The 20,133-nt window shown below is 36.7% G+C and overlaps 3 protein-coding genes and 2 non-coding genes across 8 annotated transcripts; 4 read left to right on the forward strand and 1 right to left on the reverse strand.

The window, feature by feature from the left end:
- Nucleotides 1-1,699: 1,699 nt before the first annotated feature.
- On the forward strand, nt 1,700-8,968 carry LOC130741153 (uncharacterized). 4 transcript variants are annotated; one of them, XM_057593964.1, is made up of 16 exons: nt 2,225-2,361; nt 2,461-2,707; nt 3,588-4,005; nt 4,128-4,226; nt 4,319-4,426; nt 4,808-5,378; nt 5,768-5,808; nt 5,892-5,960; nt 6,030-6,130; nt 6,377-6,455; nt 6,572-6,670; nt 6,758-6,826; nt 6,969-7,018; nt 7,379-7,460; nt 8,133-8,227; nt 8,321-8,968. In XM_057593964.1, the coding sequence occupies exons 3-16, from the start codon at nt 3,772-3,774 to the stop codon at nt 8,442-8,444; spliced, it is 1,821 nt and encodes a 606-aa protein (XP_057449947.1). In that variant the 5' UTR covers nt 2,225-2,361; nt 2,461-2,707; nt 3,588-3,771; the 3' UTR covers nt 8,445-8,968. The 4 variants fall into 4 exon arrangements, 3 of the variants coding, with proteins under 3 accessions (XP_057449946.1, XP_057449945.1, XP_057449947.1); XM_057593962.1 differs by lacking the exon at nt 2,461-2,707 and having other exon boundaries at nt 1,712-2,361; XR_009020332.1 differs by lacking the exons at nt 2,461-2,707; nt 8,321-8,968 and having other exon boundaries at nt 1,701-2,361; nt 6,758-6,821; nt 8,133-8,191.
- An 892-nt stretch (nt 8,969-9,860) lies between these two features.
- Nucleotides 9,861-9,934, forward strand: TRNAI-AAU (transfer RNA isoleucine (anticodon AAU)). Its single transcript has one exon. It is a non-coding gene; the product is annotated as a tRNA-Ile (tRNA).
- A 1,911-nt stretch (nt 9,935-11,845) lies between these two features.
- On the forward strand, nt 11,846-16,002 carry LOC130741154 (protein IQ-DOMAIN 22-like). The gene is made up of 4 exons (XM_057593965.1): nt 11,846-12,388; nt 14,101-14,304; nt 14,924-15,001; nt 15,108-16,002. Exons 1-4 carry the CDS (start codon nt 12,074-12,076, stop codon nt 15,771-15,773), a joined length of 1,263 nt encoding a protein of 420 aa, XP_057449948.1. The 5' UTR covers nt 11,846-12,073; the 3' UTR covers nt 15,774-16,002.
- A 337-nt stretch (nt 16,003-16,339) lies between these two features.
- On the forward strand, nt 16,340-16,413 carry TRNAV-AAC (transfer RNA valine (anticodon AAC)). The gene has a single exon. It is a non-coding gene; the product is annotated as a tRNA-Val (tRNA).
- Nucleotides 16,414-17,514: 1,101 nt separating this feature from the next.
- Nucleotides 17,515-18,940, reverse strand: LOC130737306 (uncharacterized). The gene is made up of 2 exons (XM_057589057.1): nt 17,869-18,940; nt 17,515-17,690 (listed from the first exon to the last, which is right to left on the reverse strand). Exons 1-2 carry the CDS (start codon nt 18,938-18,940, stop codon nt 17,515-17,517), a joined length of 1,248 nt encoding a protein of 415 aa, XP_057445040.1.
- Nucleotides 18,941-20,133: the final 1,193 nt, after the last annotated feature.

The following is a 20,133-nucleotide window of genomic DNA, read 5'->3' on the forward strand; positions in this document are numbered from 1 at the left end:
GGCCCAAATTTTTAATAGATTTAAGGTTAGCTCACTATAAAAGGTTAAGTCGTCATTCAATAAGACGAGTTTTCTCTTAAGCTCAACAATGGTTGCACAAATCCTAGAACCTCCATGTTCATGTAAGAACAGAGTTCATGTGATTGCAGTATATTAAACACTTGCTAGAGAGAGTTTTGGCCTATAGTGATCCTACTAAACTCAAAATTATCAAAGCAATTTAATTCATTGAAAAATGTGAAACTTTAGTTATATAAATTAGGGTTTAATTACACCGTCTAACATTCAATTATATCATGTCATATAGAATGAACGGTTACATGGTGGTGCAAGTGGTAGTTTTGAAGAAGGTGTTGTGTTGGCTTTCAGGGTTTTTGTGGTGGTGGTGCTAGTGGTTTTGAGCGGAGGTTTTTGTGGTGATGGTGGTGTTGGGTGGAAGCATGACTGGAAGGGAGTGAGGGGAAGATGAAGGGTTTTTTGTTGTTTGTTTTGAGATGAATTTATGAGTTTTTTTTTTATGAAAATGTGAATTTCTCAACTGAGAGATGAGTATGAAAGAGAGATTGAGGGTTGTTGAGGGTTTTTTTTTTTTGTTCTTGGTGCTTTGGGCCCTGTCTCTTGGTTTTGGAGGGTTTTGTTTTATATATGGTGTTTTGTTGGGTGGGTTGCGTTGCTACTCTCTTTGGGTTAGGTTGTGTCCAACTTTGATCATTGTCGAGTTATTTTAAGATAAGTTGTATTTCCTTTACATTTTCATCATCAATATGTATTTTACTTTAAAAAAATGAAAGAGAGAATGTCTAAAGTCGATATGAAGAAATTTTCTAGAGACCAAAACAAACATACAAAATTATTGTGAAAACCTATATTGACCAGTAGCTAGATAAAAAAATTGCCACATAAACATTATGGTATTAGAGAATCATACCTTTTTTTAAGAGAAAAAAAGATTTTTTTAAACCATTTAAATTTAGATGCATAAGCTAGAAAAAAAAATAATCATTAATTGAATAAAGTACAAATATCTTTTTAACATACGAGACATATCAGCTGAATTATTTAATTCGAATTCTAAATATGTCTATTACTAACAGTTATGCAAAAAAAAAAGCAGTTAAATTAACTACTTTCAGTTCTATTTATAATAATTAAATGAGGTGTTTATTTAAGTCGTTTTATAAGAATCAAATTAAAATGTGCTATATTAACTATTTGTTGATATTATTGCCTTTAATAATTTTGAACTAGTACACATTAATTATATACTTTTCATCCTACTCATCAAGACTAATTACACTTTTATATGTCACTTACATATAATGTGACAAAAGTAATTGTGGAAGTTTAACATATTTTTTTTGAAAATGAAGTTTAACATTAATATATAATAAATTTATTGTATTCAAGTATATTTGAACTTTTATCTTAAACTATGAGGTAATTTTTTATACTTTTATTTATAATTATAAATAAGACCGGACGTACTACTAGTAAATGATGACAGTGTGACATGACAAGACATTAGCTCCGCTGAATTAACATAACATTAGATAAGGATGCGTTTTAAGTCGGTTACATGGATAATATCGTTGATCTGTATTGCCAAGGATTTTAATGCTTGCCACAGGCGTAGACATTAAACAATCCCTTTTCGGTAATGCGTAAGATGCAAATAAAATAATTGAATATATTTAGTTGAGCATAAGCAACCTAACTTGAACTTGATCCACTTGCATCCGTTGCTTGTTAAATGTTAATTCCTCTTTTAGCAATTTCAAGTTTCAAGAGGAGTTAACTTACTTTCAACTGTGAAATCCATCAAATGAAGGTTTCCTTCCATTCAAGAGAAGAGAGGCTATTGGTTGTTTCTTCCGGCAAGGCATTACCTGTATGCAAGGGATTGCTTCCCCGGCCGGCACCAGACGCGTGTCAAACCGCCTATAGGCCCAAACTTAACAGTTGCCAAAAAAACAATAAAATAGCAAACAATAAATAACTACTTTGTCACGCGCATTGCATTACATTACATTACATTGCAGAGGGAGGCTCCGGCGGCGACGCGACTTCAATGGGCGGCGACGGGAGACAGAACAGTAGCATCGCCTGCCAAGTTCTGGCGGATCGGTGCCGGAGCCTGGAGGAGCAACAAACCAAACTCAGGGACCAGTTCGATGAGCTGCTACTGCACCAGAACAACAACAAACCCAACTTCACTGCCAGGGATCACGCCGATTCAAGTTCAACCACCGCCAGTTTCCTTTCCGGTTTCTTCTTCTCTCAAACTCCCTACGCTAGCGTGCTCAAATGCATGGGCCACGCCGTTCATGTCCACAGTGTTTCCTCCGGCGAGATCGTATACTGGTAAGTAACCAACCATGCAACCTACCTGCGTAATAGTCATAATCATAATCATATTCGTTTTCTGGTAATATTTCTCTTAGAATGGTAAGGATTGTGCAGATTTCAATGAAACAGTTACGCGGTAGCTGTAGGGAAGGGAAGGGGAATAGCTGAATAGGATGCGTTTCCATTGTAAGAGAGGTGTTTGATACATGTTCACTGAGACAAGCTAGTTTCAAGTTTGATTAGAGCATCATTGTATTGTATGGGGATCGAATTCGAATAAGGCTAGCTTCCTAAACCATTTCACAAGATATTTAAACAATCCGTGCTGAGAACGGTGCCCTTCGATTAAAGGACCTTGTGTGTAAGTCTTCCTTATCAAAAGGATTAGGTGTTCAAATTAGGCACTCTGTTGGGATTTCGGAGTTCACATTGATTTTGTCATTTGTTGATTTGCTTCCGTTGTTGTTTGTTTTAACAAGTGTTGATCAAGTTTAACTAATGTGGATCACTCAAACACCCAAATACATGGATAATATATTTGGGAAGCAAATAGGATTTAACGGCTCAATGCAGAACTCATAGTAGCTGATTTTTTTGTACAACCTGCTCAATCTTCTCACTGTAAGGAACTAAGGATGAAAATCATAAACAGCCTATAGAAGGGGAGGAAAACTACTAAGAAGTGTTTAGCTAGCAGAGAGCTAAAGTAACAATCTCAAGGGCCTAATTTGGGTTAACTTGTAGCTTATGGGATTCTCAACTGAAACAAGTATTTGTTTCCTAACTTAGAAGAAAGCCCTTATAATTTTTAGGTGCTTAGATGAGGAAGTTTATGAAAAGGTTGAGGTGCAGAAGTTTATTTCAACTTATGCATTTATATATACTCATTGCAAGATCATATCCTTTTGTATAAGTGATTGTTGAAAAGTTTATCCAAACTAGTTCCAAGTCCTCCTCACGCAAAAGCCACATAGGTTGAAGCTTGAATAGATTACAAGTTTACTTCCATTTGATAATAGAGGTTTTGGCATCATGTGAAAGAAGCGTCCCATCTGAAACTTTAAACTCTTAGAAGTTGGTCGAAATTTGGCTTTAACATATTTGTAAGAATTGTATCTGCCCTGCTCTTTCTTATTTACTGGCAATCAAATCCTATCTCCATTGAGATTTTTTTTTCTTTCCAATTTCCAGTAATTAACTCTACAAGTTCTTTTTTTTTCTTCTAATTTTTTTCATTTCAGGAATCACTCTGCGGAAACTCTGTATGGATGGAAAGACTACGAAATCATTGGAAAAAGAGTAACTAAGTTCCTAATTACTGAGGAATATTATGCACCTTTACAAAAAATTCTAGAAAGGTTAATCACCACTGGAGAGACATGGTCTGGGAAGTTTCCTTACAAGAAAAAGTGTGGTGAAGTCTTTATGGTAATGGTAACAAAGGCTCCTCTTTACGAGGATGGTGTGCTTGTTGGTGTTATCTCTGTTTCAAGTGAAGCAGCTAAATTTAACACTATAGATTCTGAATTTCAAAGAACTTGCCAATCTGGTGCCAGTGGCCAACCTGGAGTTCAGAAGTTAAACTCAAAAGGGAATCAATGGCCTCTGCGGCCGTTGATTGCACCAATGCCACAGATTGCATCATCTGTTTCCAATCTGGTACTAACAAATGTCATTATTAGTTCTCTTTACCTTTATTTTTTCTTCTTAACTCTTTTCTATTTGGATTTTTCTGGTCATTTGCAGAAATTATATCATAACCTGGTTTTTTTTTCTCCCAGGCATCAAAAATTCTTCCAAACCGGCATATGGATGATACAGTTTCCAGGAATACTTCAACAGATGCAAATGATGAAAAACTAGAGAAGTGCAGCATATATGTATGTCTCTGCTCAGCTTGAAGATGTATTTGAGAGGCTATTTAAGTTTGAGTAACATTTCAAGAGTTTTTACCCCCAGTTTTGAATTTCAGGAAACGAAACTTCATTCCAGACATCACCATAAGGAGCAAAATGCAACTATCCGAGAGGCCTCTGAGAAAGATGAGTCTACTACTGAATTCGGCCGAGCATCTAAAATTGTAAATAAACCTTCTATTTTACATTTTATTAATCACTCTAATCCCCTACAAGAGTTGAGCTATCAAAACTCATAAGACTGCGATGAATGATATATACAATGACAACAATACAAACAACAAAAACCAAAATCTTTTCCCACTAGGTGGGGCTATGGGGTTGTTTCAAAGCTTAGATACCAAACTAAATGCAATTCTTTTGTTCATCTTGCCATTTAAAACTATGCTAGTGGAAACTGGGCATATGCTTGAAGACTTGAAGTCAATGTGAATTTGGGATTCTGAGTTGGTTTGACCTTTAGTACCTACTATATATTTTAAAATTCGTGGGTATGTCCTTTTTCCAGCTAAGATGTGATCATTAATATGGTTAAATCTCTTCAGGCAGCTAGATTCATGGCTAAGCTTCAAATTGGAGGAACTGGAAAATGGGGGAAGGATACTCAAAGTGTTAAAACTAATTGCAGAGTTGATAATCCAGAAAGTGATGGAGTGAATAATGGAAATCATTCATCTGGAGGTTCCGCGGCATTAACTTCACACCAGGATGTTGCTAATGGAGTTGATAGAGAAGAAAATCTCCATAAATGTGATTCTTTATTTTCTATGAAGACAGCACATACAAACGTTTATGCACGTAGAACTTCCAGTGTTTTCGAAGTTAGTTCTGCTAAACCTTTCTCAAGGGAATGTTATGAATGTCTTGGTTCTCTTGTTCCCCAAGACCCGTTGTTAAGATTACACCGTCAATTTGATCCTAAGAAATTGGAGCCAGAAGCTACACATATGGCGATAGAAGATGAAGTGCAAAAGCAGCAAGGCAGATTGCAATTACCAAGTTCTAGGGAGAGTGTAGGTAGTCATGAGAGTTCATCGAGCAAAGGGGATAATGATTCTGTTGTAGACTGTGAAATCCATTGGGAAGACCTTCACTTAAGAGATGAAATTGGACAAGGTAATTGATTTTTGTGTGCGTTTTATCATTCGTTTATGTTGAAGAGTTGAAATGCTAAAACATCTATTTGTAAGTATGCTAGGATGAAGTTCAGCGGATGAAAGTGTTACATTATATATGGAAATTAATAATACCTTTGTTTAAGTAGCAGTCAACTCGCTCTTAAATGAAAAAATCATTGTCTGGTGGGTAGTGGATGACAAGTTATTGTAAACAAGTAGAGGAAATATTGCTTCAAGAACTTGAGGAGGTCAAAGAAAATATTTGGATGGTAGTTTGATCTTATCTGTGTCTTTCTTATGGTAGAACTTGAAATGGTTCTGATGTTCTGCATATTATTATTTCAACTTATGTTTCATGACTTCAGCATGTGTTACTTTATGTTGCAGGTTCTTATGCTGTTGTTTATCATGGAATTTGGAATGGATCGGTATGAATTTAACATATTCTTCAGTTGTGATAGTAGGAGTATTTACTTGCCATCTTCCCTAAAACTTATTTTCTTTTCATCAGGATGTTGCCATCAAGGTTTACTTCGGGAATGGATACACAGAGGAGACTTTACAAGACTACAAAAAAGAGGTATCTCAATTTTATTTTCTTGGTTTAGATAGAAAGCTGCCGGGCACTAACTTTTTTGTTGTAACTCAGATTGATATAATGAAGAGATTGAGACATCCTAATGTATTGCTTTTCATGGGAGCAGTATATTCACTAGAAAGGCTTGCCATTGTGACAGAGCTGTTACCTAGGTAGGATTTAGGACAACTTCATCTGAGAGCTTGATATATTAACAGTTCTGAACTACACTTAGTTTAGATATACCATAGAATGCCATGCATCTATTACATTTTTAATGTGTTAATAGATAACTGATCTGTGTATTATTGCAGATGAATCTCTCACCCCACTGTGTGTATAAAGTCCCCATTTATTTATGTATTTTTGTAAGCAAATTATAAGGAGTCATCTTAAGTTGATTTCATTTTGCATGGTAGGGGAAGTCTTTTCAAAACTCTTCACAAGAGCAATCAGACATTAGACATCAGAAGGCGTCTAAGGATGGCTCTTGATATTGTGTGTTTCCTCTCTCTCTCTCTCTCTCTGTCTCCCTACATTTGTGAAGAGCAAGCTGGTCGCTTGCTGAATCTTCATGGTAGCAATGTTATAAATCACATTGTTGTTTATTGCAGGCTAGAGGAATGAATTATCTTCATCACAGAAATCCGCCAATTGTGCATAGAGACCTAAAGTCATCTAACCTGCTTGTTGATAAAAACTGGACTGTCAAGGTAATGATTGCTTGAAAATGCATTCAGTAGTCACTGTAAGAGTGAATATCTGTCAGGTGATAAATGAATGTTGGTTTTTCTCCTCAGGTTGGAGACTTTGGCCTGTCAAGGTTGAAGGACACAACTTTATTGACTACCAAATCTGGGAGAGGCACAGTAATGACAACCCTCAACTTTTCACTTTTCATATACAAAATACCTGACTTACACACCTAGTAACAGTCAAATCTTTATTTTGTTTTCTAGTCATTGCGTTGCTCTCTCTTGCTTACAAGCCTGTTTTGCTGTTGAAATGCAGCCACAGTGGATGGCACCTGAAATCCTTCGCAATGAACCGTCAAATGAGAAGTAATTCCTTGGAGCTGAGACTTGCATGAAATTTTCTGAAAAATGGAAGAGATTTTAAAATTTTGAGGATGTTCTCTAAAATTTTTCAAAATGTTCCTCTTTTGTTACTATTTGTTAACTTGTCGTAATGGTCTTGAGAAATAGTTCAACCTGCTTAAACTGTCCTTGATGAGAAACTTCTATCTGCCTACTGAGTTTTTTCAATCGTTGTTGTTGTGCTGCTGTTACTGTCTTACCTTGTCCAGTTTCAAGGTATCACTTTGGAAGTTAATTTTCACTTCCAAGTGGTGCCGATCATGTTAAATAGGTAATGCCGTTTGATTCTTCTGATGTAATGACTTCTCATGTTTTTAAATACAGGTCGGATGTGTATAGTTACGGTGTCGTTCTCTGGGAACTTATGACTCAATCTATTCCTTGGGAAAATTTGAATTCCTTACAGGTTTCTCTCTCTCTCTCTCTCTCTCTCTAAGATACATTCCTGAGTGCACACAACAGATACCTGTCTTTGCTTTCTAGTCTACTGCACAGAGAACTCAAGCTAATAATGCTAGTCAGTATATTTTCACATGCATCACCTCACATTACTTTGATTAACCCATTATCAAACCTCATACCTATTTAACCAATAATTTACCTCTACTTAACCATGGTTGGAATTGCAATTAACTACAACTAGTTAGGTGGTTAAGTGATCATGTGTATTGTTAGTCAAATATGTTTAATAGTTTATTAGCCAAAGTAATGTGAGAAAATATGTATAGAAGTGTGTGTAAGTAGTATTTTTCTTCCTAGACAGGAAGACTAATGAGATATTTAGAGAATATTTTCTTTCCCGTTGCAAAACCCTAAATTCAATTCTGGATGAAAATATTGATGTTTGAGAATCATTTTGGAGAATTAATTTCATATCCGAAATCAATTTTGGTAGAAGCTTTGAGAGAGTAGCTTATGCGTTAAATATAATCGATTGTGAGATTTTACAAATTGAATTTCACGACATTATCCAACATAAATCACTCACTTTTACTATAATCAATTTCATCAAAATCAATTGTGACAAACACTGATCCAAACATGCACATTTCGGTGACCACTGTATTTCATTTGAAAGGTTGTTGGAGTAGTGGGCTTTATGGATAGAAGACTGGACCTGCCGGAGGGGCTTGACCCCCATGTAGCATCAATCATCAATGATTGCTGGCGAAGGTGCTTCTATATGTATTCATCCCTTCAACTTTATTATGGTAGAAATCATCTTCTACCTCAAACTGAAAGCTTACTTGTGTTAAATATGAGCAGCGATCCTGAACAACGCCCATCATTTGAAGAGCTAATACAGAGAATGCTGTTCGTTCTGAACAGAGTAACAGCAGAGTCAGTTAAGAGAAGTTCAGAAACTTGTAATGCGGTTCACGTCCCTTAAACGTGCAGTTGCTTCTCAAAATATGATAGTTAATACAGGTAATTAGAGAAATCAAAAGTACAAGCCAACAAATTGGGTGGCCAAATAGCAAATAAACATACTAGTGAGTTATTGTGACTAGAGTCACTGAAAGTATTTAATTCCTGATGCAACTGGATATAAGGTAACTGAAGTCTTGTTGACCCAAGAGTGCTCCTTTTCTGAGGGCTGGCTACTGATCTCTGAATAGCAGAATAGGTTACATTTTATGGATGAGGATTGTCATTAAAATGTTGGTCTTGTCTCTGTATTTTAATCCCTGTCCTCGAACACTAAAACAGTCAGAAGTTCCCCTGTTCTGCTTGATTGTCATTATATGTAACATCAAACTCCATTCACATGCACAATTTGGACCACCATGGTCAATGACTTTCCTCACAAGAGGAAGAAAAAAGTACATCTGAAAGAATGTACTTCTGTTTAGGACAGAACTTGTATCCAATTTTAAATTAAATAGTGTAAATAACATCTTTTATTATTGTATACGAAGATCTTAATCAGTTTCTTTGACTAGCTTGGTTGTCATTTGTCATTGATCATCAAAGATCAACAACCAAATGGTCGGGTGATAGGTCGTGAGCAAAGAACACGTGGGCTTTGCCATTCTTTCGTTGACTCCTAATTTCCTGAGTAGTCCCTGGTGGTTCCAATTCCAATGTCCAAATTATTACAGATTGGGAAGTATGTATTGTTCAATTCACCATCGCACAGGATAAAATATGAAATAAAAATAAACAGAGGCAACAGTTGCTTCAATTTGCTGGTTCGGATTTAGGTTGTTTAGAAGTCCATTGTTCATGTACAATCATTGTTTTTACCTTGTTAAACCTTATGCTTCAATTTGCACTCCTGGTGTGATGTTGTTACCCAAGTTTTCAAAATAAATATTATGAATTATGTTCCACATGGATTCATCCACCCCTGTTATTGGCGATTTGCTGGTTGTGGTGGTTGAATGTTGGGCATTGTAGGGAGTGGATGGTTTTTCATAAATTGTAGATTAGATAAATTATGATTAAGATGATAAAGTTTATTAAGTTTAGCATCTCCATTACCAAATTGCAAGTCGAGAGAAATCAGTTTCATCGTTACCTGGAATATTTATTATAATTTTTGTTTTTTTTTCTTCTGAAACTAAGGGTTTTCTGGTTTAATACAACATGAGATACTGAACTTGAAAGCTAGTTAGTTGATTTTCCCCGTTAAGTGTCCTCTTAGCTTGGAAATGAGACCTTGTACGTTGCAATTTGCAACCTTGTCTAGTCTTCTAACATGAAAAAAAAAAGAAAAGAAAAACATCCTTGAGTGAAGTGGAAAATTCATATACAGAGACATAAATGTATGTAAATAATACAAATTGAAAGTCCATAAGCATCTGGCCTATTAGCTCAGCTGGTTAGAGCGTCGTGCTAATAACGCGAAGGTCACAGGTTCGAGACCTGTATGGGCCACTCTCTTTTGAAAATTCACCCTTTTTCTTCCAACGAACGAAAATAGTACACCTTCAACTTATTCACCCTCATCTAACTAACTAATATGTTACAGTTATACCAAAAATAAAAAAATAACTACTATCTTTCATCACACACTCTCAATTATATTTTTTCCCTTCTTACTTTTTGTCCTACGAACTACGAAGCATAAAAGAGAGCTAAATTATTAAATAAGTGAATATTCACAAAAAATATGTATAGGAGTCAAATAATAATAGGAAATTTTAATTAAAATTAGGGCATTTGAAGTGTATGGCATAAAAATAGACTAATTGCCCAACCGAACTATAGAAAGCTCAGTCATTCACGCAAGTAATACAAGAGTTACGAAAAGTTCGTTATACCCAATTATTTACTGAATTATTACACCATTAACGACCATATGAATAATTAATAAATAATATAATACTACATTAAGAATGGTTGGAAAAAACCTAAAGGACAATTAAGAAGCTTACAAGAAGAGAAGTAGATAATTGACCAAAATCTTCACTATAATGTTGATCCTAATCAAACCTCATAAATTTTTCATAAACTCCCTTATTGTAAAAAAAATGTAATATTTAAATTAAAATTAGCGTTGTTTAAAAAAATCAAGAAGTGTAAAATGAAGTGTTTTTCCTCCGTCCTCTCTCGGCAGAGATTTAAATTCTAAACTATTGATGCGATGTCAACATGTACATGTCGAGTAAACGACATTTAACTCAACCATTCTGTAAGTCTCTAATTGCCCAACCGAACTATAGAAAGCTCAGTCATTCACGCAAGTAATACAAGAGTTACGAAAAGTTCGTTATACCCAATTATTTACTGAATTATTACACCATTAACGACCATATGAATAATTAATAAATAATATAATACTACATTAAGAATGGTTGGAAAAAACCTAAAGGACAATTAAGAAGCTTACAAGAAGAGAAGTAGATAATTGACCAAAATCTTCACTATAATGTTGATCCTAATCAAACCTCATAAATTTATCAAAAGACTGATGAATGTTTGAGATAAAAATAGAAGATTGACAATTTCTTATGATTGTATCTTAAATTTCCATAAAGACACACTTCACCTTAAAATATTTGATATTTTCAAGCTTGTATTCTTACGAGAGAGTCGATATATATTAAGATAAAGAAAAAACATCTTACAAACTTCTTTGATCTCTACCTATTATTTAGCTATCTAAATGAGTAAGATCAACGTGCGTATAAACATTTGAGTGTGGACTATTTTTTTTTTTTATTTAAAAAATTTACAGTATAAAGTATCAAAAGAAATAGCATTTACCTTATTTTAATTTTAGAAAGTTTATTGAAAAAGTGTTGCATATTCGTTAAGCAAGCAAAATACAGCCATTCTTTTTAAAAAGAAGTTAGTAATTAATAATGAGATTAATTTTATGAACTGACACGGTAAAAGTTTCACTTATATGGGAGAGTTTGTTCTCCGTACTTTTTTCCTTGATTAATAAATGATAGTTTGCTGTTAAAAAAAAGTTTTACACATTTATTTAATTATAATTATCTATTTTTTAATTTAAATATTATTAAATTTAAAATTAAGTATAAGCTAGTAAAATTAAGGAATGTGATTGAATGATTGTGTAAAACTTTTTTACTTTCAGTGCATAGAAATTAATCTCATTAACTCGCTATTTTCAACATTATAATTTATAATTTGATCGATAAGTTGAAATTTATACTTTTAGTATCCATGTTAAATGTTAAATGTTAAATGAGAGGGATTAAGATTTTCTGATGTGAAATTTTCACATGTCTCATCTGGTTGAAATCAAATGGTTTTAGAAAATGAACATCAAAATGCAACACCACCTATTAAACTAAACTAGTTGCTTTCACGATTTACAATGAGTTCCTGGTCCGTGTCATTTCAGCACTTTGCTATGCTTGCTTACACAAAAAGCCACCCTTTCATACTTCTCTCTCTTTCACAAAACTTAGAAGTTTCTCACTCTCTTCTCCTCCTTCCAAGGTCTCATCACCTTCACCGTACAATATCTACCACCACCACTATTCCACTATCACCACCGCACATCTTCAAAATCCCATGGTTTTTAGCACTACAAGTTAATCAATGGGGAAGGCTTCAAAGTGGTTTCGCGGTCTTCTCGGTATGAGAACACCAGACTCATCATCACCATCTCCAAATAAACCACCCAAAGAGAAACGCCGATGGAGCCTCGTCAAGTCCTACAGAGAAAAAGACAACCACCCCGTAACAGCACCCGTCCAAGGCGGCAACAAACACGTCTTAGCTGAGCTGGCTCTCGCAACCGCCACCGCTTCCATGGCAGAAGCCACCAGACTCACCGGAACCGCCGCTTCCGGAGTCACTCCTCGCGAAGAGTGGGCAGCCGTTAAGATTCAAGCCGCGTTTCGAGGCTGTTTGGTTCGTATCTCTAATTTCATTCATTTTCATCATTCTCTTATACTTTCCAAAATATAACTAACATAGAGTTGATGATATATAACATGTTATTTAATCATATCTCTAATTAATATGAGACTTCGCGACTAATATAGCTATCTATTTTAGTTTTTTATTTATTTACTTTTTATTGAATTGTGTGTGGTGAAACAAGGTTTGAGTCTAATAAGGCAAAAGAAAAACCGTGGAAGATGTTGAAAGCGAAAACAGGGACAATGCTCTGTTTGTGATGTGAGACGGTGTGTGTTTTTTGGGAAAGTGGTTCCATTTTCTCGTATGTCGTTTTGCAAAGTTGGAACTCATCAAGTACCGCTGCAAATTATGGCAATTGCCATTTCCCTTTATTTCACCGATCAATCAAACATTTAATTACAAGAACTGTTTTTCTGTGGTGACAGCCGTGAACGTGGAACGAGGTGCTTGCCCTTAATGCGTTGTCATCGCTTTCTTCCCTCCTTTACTCTCTCTGTGTTGGCGTTTTCACAATTAAATGTGTCACACTTCTTTTTTCACCCCTTTTCACTATTCACAAGTAGTACCACACTACCACTAGTTTTTTTAAGAACCTCATTCATTTATCTTATTGCATCACATTAAGTTAAGTGAGTAGACCTTGGTGAGTGGTGACCAAACACTTCTCTATACACACCGTCTAGATATCGAACCCTGGACTAATACTTAAGGATACCAACTATTTAACCATTATGCTATGCTGGGCCTTTGTTGGTATGATAATTAATTGTGAAGCTAGAAGAAACAAAATATGTGAGCTTTCTGAAATTAATTTAGGCATTGCAAGATGGATTCTATCCCTTATTAGGTCCCTGTGTTCTGCAGTACTTGTGCTGTATGAGCAATTGATTACACTTTACCGTATCCTCTGACCAAATCTACTGTGAAGCCGGTTGATTTGAAAATTCATCTGCTTTTTCTCTGCTATGACCTCTGGTCTCTTGGGGTTTTGTGGGGACACATACAATCTAAACTTTGCTCTGCCCCCTTGTCTGTAAGATCAACGTGTGTTTCTTTTAAAGTCGACTTGTATGACTTTTTCAACTCACCATCTTTTTCTTTGGTCCATGCTTTTTTATTTTATAACACATTAGTTAGGTTAGTTGAAAAATTAATTAATTCCTACTAATATTAGTATAATGTCTCAACGTGTGCAACCATACTTCAATAATGCTGATTAATCTATGGAGTCTTGTCCAAACATTGCATAAATGTCGGCACAAGTTGGTAGTGTATCTTTTTTTTTTAATTCTGGTGTTAACCAAGCTACCCTATCCGATATGAGACTAATTATTCGCTAGCTCCACTGTTAGGAATAGAGAGACATGAAGAAATGAGAGAGAAAGTAAAGATGCGATAGGTGATTTGATTGATAGAGAACAGAGAAATAGATAGAAATGAAGGCGGAAAAGAAATGGAGAGGTGTGTATATATCATAACTCATATAAGCATATCATAAGCATGAGTTAAGGTTTATTAATCTTATCCTTATATCTACTAAATAATTATCAAAGAAGCATTAAACGTTATGGGCATTTAGCTAGCTAGTATTAGTTTATTTACTTAAGATCTTATAGGGTGTCCTATTACAACTCTGAATTCTATCTTGTTGAAATCAAGTGACTAATTCTGCTCATCTGCTTTATGATGTTCAAATTTAGGCAAGGAAGGCACTGCGAGCGTTGAAAGGATTGGTGAAGCTACAGGCATTGGTGAGAGGTCACATTGAGAGGAAGCGCACGAAAGAGTGGGTGCAAAGAGTGCAAGCACTCTTACGTGCACAGACCCGAGCCCGCACTGCTCGGGGCCAAATTCTAGATCAGGCCTCGTTTCATATAGCAAAGTCATTCACAGGCCCCCTCCATGTAAGTATTGCAATTGCCCCTTCCATTGCTGTGAAGGATGGCAACTTTTTGTTCTAGCTAGTGAGGTTTCATGCTTTTAAAGTGGATGTGCCCTATTTCATCAATCAAAATGCAAATGCTTTTGGGCATACATGTAGTAACAGTTGAAGTAGTGTCATATATTAATATAACTACAAAGATTGTTGCTATTCATCCTCTTTTAAGTTAATGATATCACGTGGCTGAACATATTTAATTTGTCACATGTTTAGATTCACTTTTAATCTTTCCAATAACACTTTTTCCACTTAAAAGCAACTCCTAATAATTTAAATGTGGAGAGTGTCATGTGTCCCTTTACCTAGCAACTTAAACTTTTGGGATAATTGGTTCATGACATGGTCCTGTATGACTTAATGATCCACGCTTCAAGCCTAAGTGGACTTTTGCGTAAAGGGGCGTATTAGAGATATAATATTAAACATTCATATGCTCATTATCTAACACTTTAAGTTTGTGGGATAATTGGTTCTTGACAAAAACCTACCAATTTTATAAAACGAGCACGGAATCATATTGCTTATGCTGAAAATACATTGCTCTTTACGATAATTAAATCCCAAATAACTTCCATTCACAGGGTCCAGTAACACCTGAGAAATTTGAAAGCCCGATCAGTTCCGAGAGTGTGAAATACAGTCAGTCACCTGCACTCAAGGTATTTTACTATTTTCTAACCACTCCTTCCAACAAGGTTAAACTCACTCATTGCATAGCAAATCCAATTTGTCAATTTATGGAAAAATTAATTTCATCAATTGCAGAGAAACATCTCCAAATCATGTGGCCGAATCAATGGCAATCAAGAGAAATGCGGCGGGACTAGATCAGATAATCGGGTAGATGAACAATCATGGACTCACCGTAAGTCATGGATGAGAACTTGTAGCATGGATGATGAAACAAGTTTCAGGATTCTTGACATAGATTCCGGAAAACCGCACATCAGATCTAAACGGAGAAACCTCTTCTATTCCGCCAGCCAAGCTTTGCTTCCCGATCATTACAGTCAGAACTTGACCACCACAACAAAGGACTCAACATCTTCTTGTGAAGTTGGTTCTCGCAGCAGCCCCCTGAAAATGAATGAGGTTGAAGAGAACTCATTATCCGTGGCCTCTTCGTACCAAGACGGTAGCTTGAAAAAAAGTCCTTTAATTACTCCTACCAAGAGTGATGGCTCAAGAAGTAATCTAAGTGGCTATACTGCTGATTCCTATCCAAGTTACATGGCTTACACTGAGTCTTCAAAGGCTAAGTTAAGATCTCTTAGTGCTCCAAAACAAAGAGCACCGCGATATGAGAGGTCTAGTTCATCTAAATTGGCCACACAAAGGATAGCTGCATTGCGCGCAAGCTTCACTAGCAAAGACTATCCTGGTTCTGGTCGTTTAGACAAGCTTGGTTTGCCTGTTGGTTATAGTTTCTGACAAATTAAGCTTCACTAGCAAAGCATGTCTCTGATCTTGCTAACCTGTTGTTGTATTTATCTTCATACCTTAATTTCCAAGTTGAATTTTCCTTAGTGGTAGCTTTAGAATTTTATGAGCAGTGCATAGTGAATACCACTTCCAAATGTTAAAAATTATGATTTGACCTGAGATTTGTATGTGAAGTATCTTTTGCCTGAAGCCTATTTGGAAATACTTTTTCTTTGAAGATGTAGTTAAGTAGCAAAATATGTAAGCATTTATCCAAGATTGAGATCAACATTTCTCACTTTTTATGTTCTCTTCATTAATAACTAATACATTAGTAAAAGAAGAAACACCTCTAATTAACAATAATATTCTGTTCACTTGATAAATATTTTTGTTCTGTCAGTATTTATTAAAAAGATAAGGAAGACAGTATAAAAATAAATGATTTATTCAATTCATTATTTTAATAGATATTAATATTACTCTACATGATTTTAGAAGGTTGCTTTAGATAGTGTTTACCTCATTTATAATTTAGTTATTAATAAAATAACATAGAATCCTATCAACAAATCGGTTTCGTGGTGTAGTTGGTTATCACGTCAGTCTAACACACTGAAGGTCTCCGGTTCGAACCCGGGCGAAGCCATTTTAGCGGTTGTATCTTTTATTTCTTGGTCTTTTCCGTTTCTGTCACAGCCCTTCGAAACTCATGAAAGAAAATTGCTATCCAATCTTTTTTTTTTGTTCAAATCTATCCAGCCTTTTTAATTCTGTCATTGATTGATTTATTGGGCCAAAGGCTGAGACTATAAGAATATCTTGAGAACTTTCAAAAAAAAATTAATATCTTGAGAAAATAATAATAATAATAATAATAATAATAATAATAATAATAATAATAATAATAATGCACTTTATTTTATTTTAATTCTAAAATTACTCTGTTAAAATGAACACACTTTTGCAAACTCTTTAGATAGAAAATGTTTAAACTCTTAAATTATTATTTGCAGACATAGTATTCATCCCCTCTCCAATTTTCTCTCAATATTTTTCAATGATTTTTAGTGTTCTTAAATCATGACTCGGCTTTCCATTTACAATGTAACACACTTAAAATGGGGTTTGATTTTCATTGAATAACATTATTTTTTATTATGCAACTCGTTGTCGATGACAAACCCTTCTCAAAATTTTCTCACATTTAAAAGGTATATTTTTTATATTTCAGAATATAAACATTCAAAAATTTATTTTCTTTGCACGATCGATACTTCAATTTTTTTAAGCTAAAATTTTTACTTACGAAAGTCCAAGTTTTAAAAGTGAAAAGCAAGTAGGAAGTATTATAATGCATTTTTGAAAAGGGGTTTTGGACAAAACACCCTCTTGGCCTCTCCCAACACCATTCATTTTCTTTAAATTCTCATTCAACAGGGCTTCAACCTTATTGAATTCAAGACTATCATCATGACCTATAACTCTTTTTCATCCTCAGTGTCACTAAAATTAATCTCGCCAAAAGATTCATCCCTAAATATGACCTCCACAACGACCCGCTCCTTTGTCCTTTTTATAGGTTGCACAATATCCCATAAACTTGAAGTCTTCTTGGATGGAGCCTCAACTGCTTTCTTGGATGGAGCCTCTACAACCTTAATGGATGGGATCTCATCTGCCTTCTTGGATAGAGCTTTAAGCAACTTCTTCATGAAGCTAAGACAACCTTTTTGGATGGAGATGAACCCTAACTATCTACGCCAGTTTCCGCCGTAGATGTTGCACGTGCGACCTTCTTATGTGGAGCCACTTCAATAGAATTACCATCATGGCTTGTGGAACGAAAATCGACCAGAGCACTAGGTATGTTTTCCACTTCGTGCTCAACAAAGAGAGACACTTCACACTTGTCGTCAACAACACCTGCAACAAGTATGATGACATCGTCATCGGTAAAAAAACTCCCTAAATATGTTTTTTTTTTGGTCAATGGATTCAAATTTCATTGAAAAAGTAATTGGCCTCGGGCCCAAGTACAGCAAGGGAAATTAAACATATTGCTCATACCTAGGTACATAGATGTGCTATAGGCACTGGGTACGCTGACTCCAATCTAGTCCTAGGAAAAAGGCCCTGCTAGTACGTAAAGGTGGGATGGGATATAAAAGTAGATTCGTGGCAAGAGTGCTTCGATTTGTGGATCCTGTTATGACTAGACTATGTATTGGCCTCGTTTGTGTCCCGTTGGAGTGCAGCTTTGACATGGGAGGTGGGTTTGAGGACCAGAGTGGGGGCAACATATCATCATAAATGAGTTTTGCTACCTCATGTGCAACCACGTTCCCTTGTCGCTTCGTCCATTGGAAGTTGCACTCATCAAATTGGAAGCTTAGCCTTTTTATATCAGTCACAATGGTCTTCAGAGACCCACTTTCCTTCACACCCCGACAAGCCTCAATAAGTGTTTTGCTATCAGATTCAAGGCAAGCTTTTTTGCAATCGAGATTAGTCATCAGTAACATTGCTTCTCGGAGAGCAAGGCCTTCAGCAACAAGCGGGGAGGGGGCAAGAGTTATTGTCGCTGAGCCTAGTAAGATTTCCCCATTGTGATCTCTGATAACACATGCTAGGCCAGTCCTAGAGCTCCCTTTTTTCCAGGCCGCATCCACATTTGCTTTGACACAATCCCTGGGGGGTTTCCTCCACTTCATATCTCCCCTGCTCGTGGCGTTCACTGTTGCATGGCCATATTGACTTCCCAATCCTTGGTTGTTTGAGTAGAGGTGGTTCTCATGCCAGAGTCCTAGTGCTTGGTTTAAAGTGAAGATGGGAGACGGGGAGTGATCCTCAAAGACCTTTGCGCTCCGGCCCTTCCATATTGACCATAGTATCAAGCACACGAGAGCAATGTTCTGTTGCAGCGTGGTCGGGTCTTTCTTGAAAGTTTCAAAGCCATCCTTAAGCCATGTATCAAATCTGGTAACCTTCTCAGGGGAGGGACTCCATTGCAATTGGGATCCAAACCATACGGGTTTGGTCCAGTCACAAAGTAAGAAGGTGTGCTCCAGTGTCTCTGAGCTTTTTTTACAGACCGGGCAAAGGGGGTCAACACTTAACTTCTTCCGATGGAGATTTTCTTTGATGGGGAGGGCATTGTGGATTCCCCTCCACATGAAGTGTTTTATCTTTGGAGGGATCTCAGCGTTCCATATCGTATTTCACATCGCTTCTGGTATGGAGTGCGACGAGCTGTGGTGGGTCGGTGGATTTTTCTTCCCCTGTTTAGCTGCATAGTATCCCGTTTTCACTGAGTAAGCTCCATCAGTGGTGAAAGGCCATACCAAGATGTCAGGTCCAACAGTGATGGAGATAGGCGTTTGCAGAGCAAGGTTTTGGGCAAAGGGTGGCAGGGTCGCTCTAAGGAGAGGCAGGTTCCAGCCACCACCTCGCGGTAAGAGCAAAGATTGGAGCTTTTGGTGTCTTCCGTTTCCCCATTGATTGAGTGAGTCACCGGAGGCAAGCCATTTGTCCTCCCATAAGTTTATGGTAGCTCCATCCCCTACAGCCCAGGTTGCGTTGTCTGTCAAGAAGTTCCTGCCTTTGATTAGCCCTCCACATCCAAGAGTCTCCGGGTTTGGGGGTGGCATCCAGGAAGCTTGAGTCTGGGAAGTAGAGAGCCTTCATGACTTGGGCTACTAGAGTGTGAGGGGTATTATGGATCCTCCAGGCTTGTTTGGTCATGTGAGCAAGGTTTTGTAAGTGGAACTCTCTGAAGCCCATGCCCCCCTCTTTCTTTGAGCATGTGAGGGAGTGCCAATCTTTCAAGTGGATGCCCCTGGATTTCTTATTGTTGCTCCACCAGAACCTGGCAACTAGTGAGTCTAATTCCTTGCAAAAGCCTTTGGGGAAAGGGGTGACTGCCATTGCATAGGTCGGGATTGATTGGATAACCGATTTTATCAAAACTTCCTTCCCCGCTTGGTTCAATAATACTTCTTTCCAGCCCGCTATTTTTTCCTTCATCCGTTCCTTTATCCATGCTAAAGCTCTTGTTTTAGATCTGCCCCAGACTGCAGGGAGGCCTAGGTAATGACCAGGTTCCTCCCAAGTGGGTATTTGGAAGATGTTTGTCATTTGAGTCTTGAGGAGGGTAGGTATATGTTTACTGGTGGACATGCCAGACTTTGAAGTGTTGATTCGCTGACTCGAGGCACTAGAGAAAGTATTTAGGAGTTGGACAAAGTGATAAGCTTCCTGCTGAGTTGCTTTTGCAAAAACAAGCGAATCATCCGCAAAGAACAGGTGAGTGATGCAAGGAGTACTTGGACTCAGTTTAATGCCTTGAATATGTCCTTGATTTTTTGCT

Source organism: Lotus japonicus, chromosome 2 (assembly GCF_012489685.1).
Source record: "Lotus japonicus ecotype B-129 chromosome 2, LjGifu_v1.2".
Lineage (NCBI taxonomy): Eukaryota > Viridiplantae > Streptophyta > Magnoliopsida > Fabales > Fabaceae > Lotus > Lotus japonicus.

Bases quoted from the DNA above. Each gene is read 5' to 3' on its own strand.
- LOC130741153 (XM_057593962.1), top strand. From the start codon at position 2,069: ATGGGCGGCGACGGGAGACAGAACAGTAGCATCGCCTGCCAAGTTCTG. The intron at 4,227-4,318 runs GTATGTCTCTGC...TTTGAATTTCAG, and splicing joins TAGAGAAGTGCAGCATATAT to GAAACGAAACTTCATTCCAG. The intron at 6,131-6,376 runs GTAGGATTTAGG...TTTGCATGGTAG, and splicing joins GTGACAGAGCTGTTACCTAG to GGGAAGTCTTTTCAAAACTC.
- LOC130741154 (XM_057593965.1), top strand. From the start codon at position 12,074: ATGGGGAAGGCTTCAAAGTGGTTTCGCGGTCTTCTCGGTATGAGAACA. The intron at 14,305-14,923 runs GTAAGTATTGCA...TTCCATTCACAG, and splicing joins CATTCACAGGCCCCCTCCAT to GGTCCAGTAACACCTGAGAA. The intron at 15,002-15,107 runs GTATTTTACTAT...CATCAATTGCAG, and splicing joins GTCAGTCACCTGCACTCAAG to AGAAACATCTCCAAATCATG.
- LOC130737306 (XM_057589057.1), bottom strand. From the start codon at position 18,940: ATGTGGAGGGGAATCCACAATGCCCTCCCCATCAAAGAAAATCTCCAT. The intron at 17,691-17,868 runs GTACCCAGTGCC...TACTTGTTGCAG, and splicing joins AGGACTAGATTGGAGTCAGC to GTGTTGTTGACGACAAGTGT.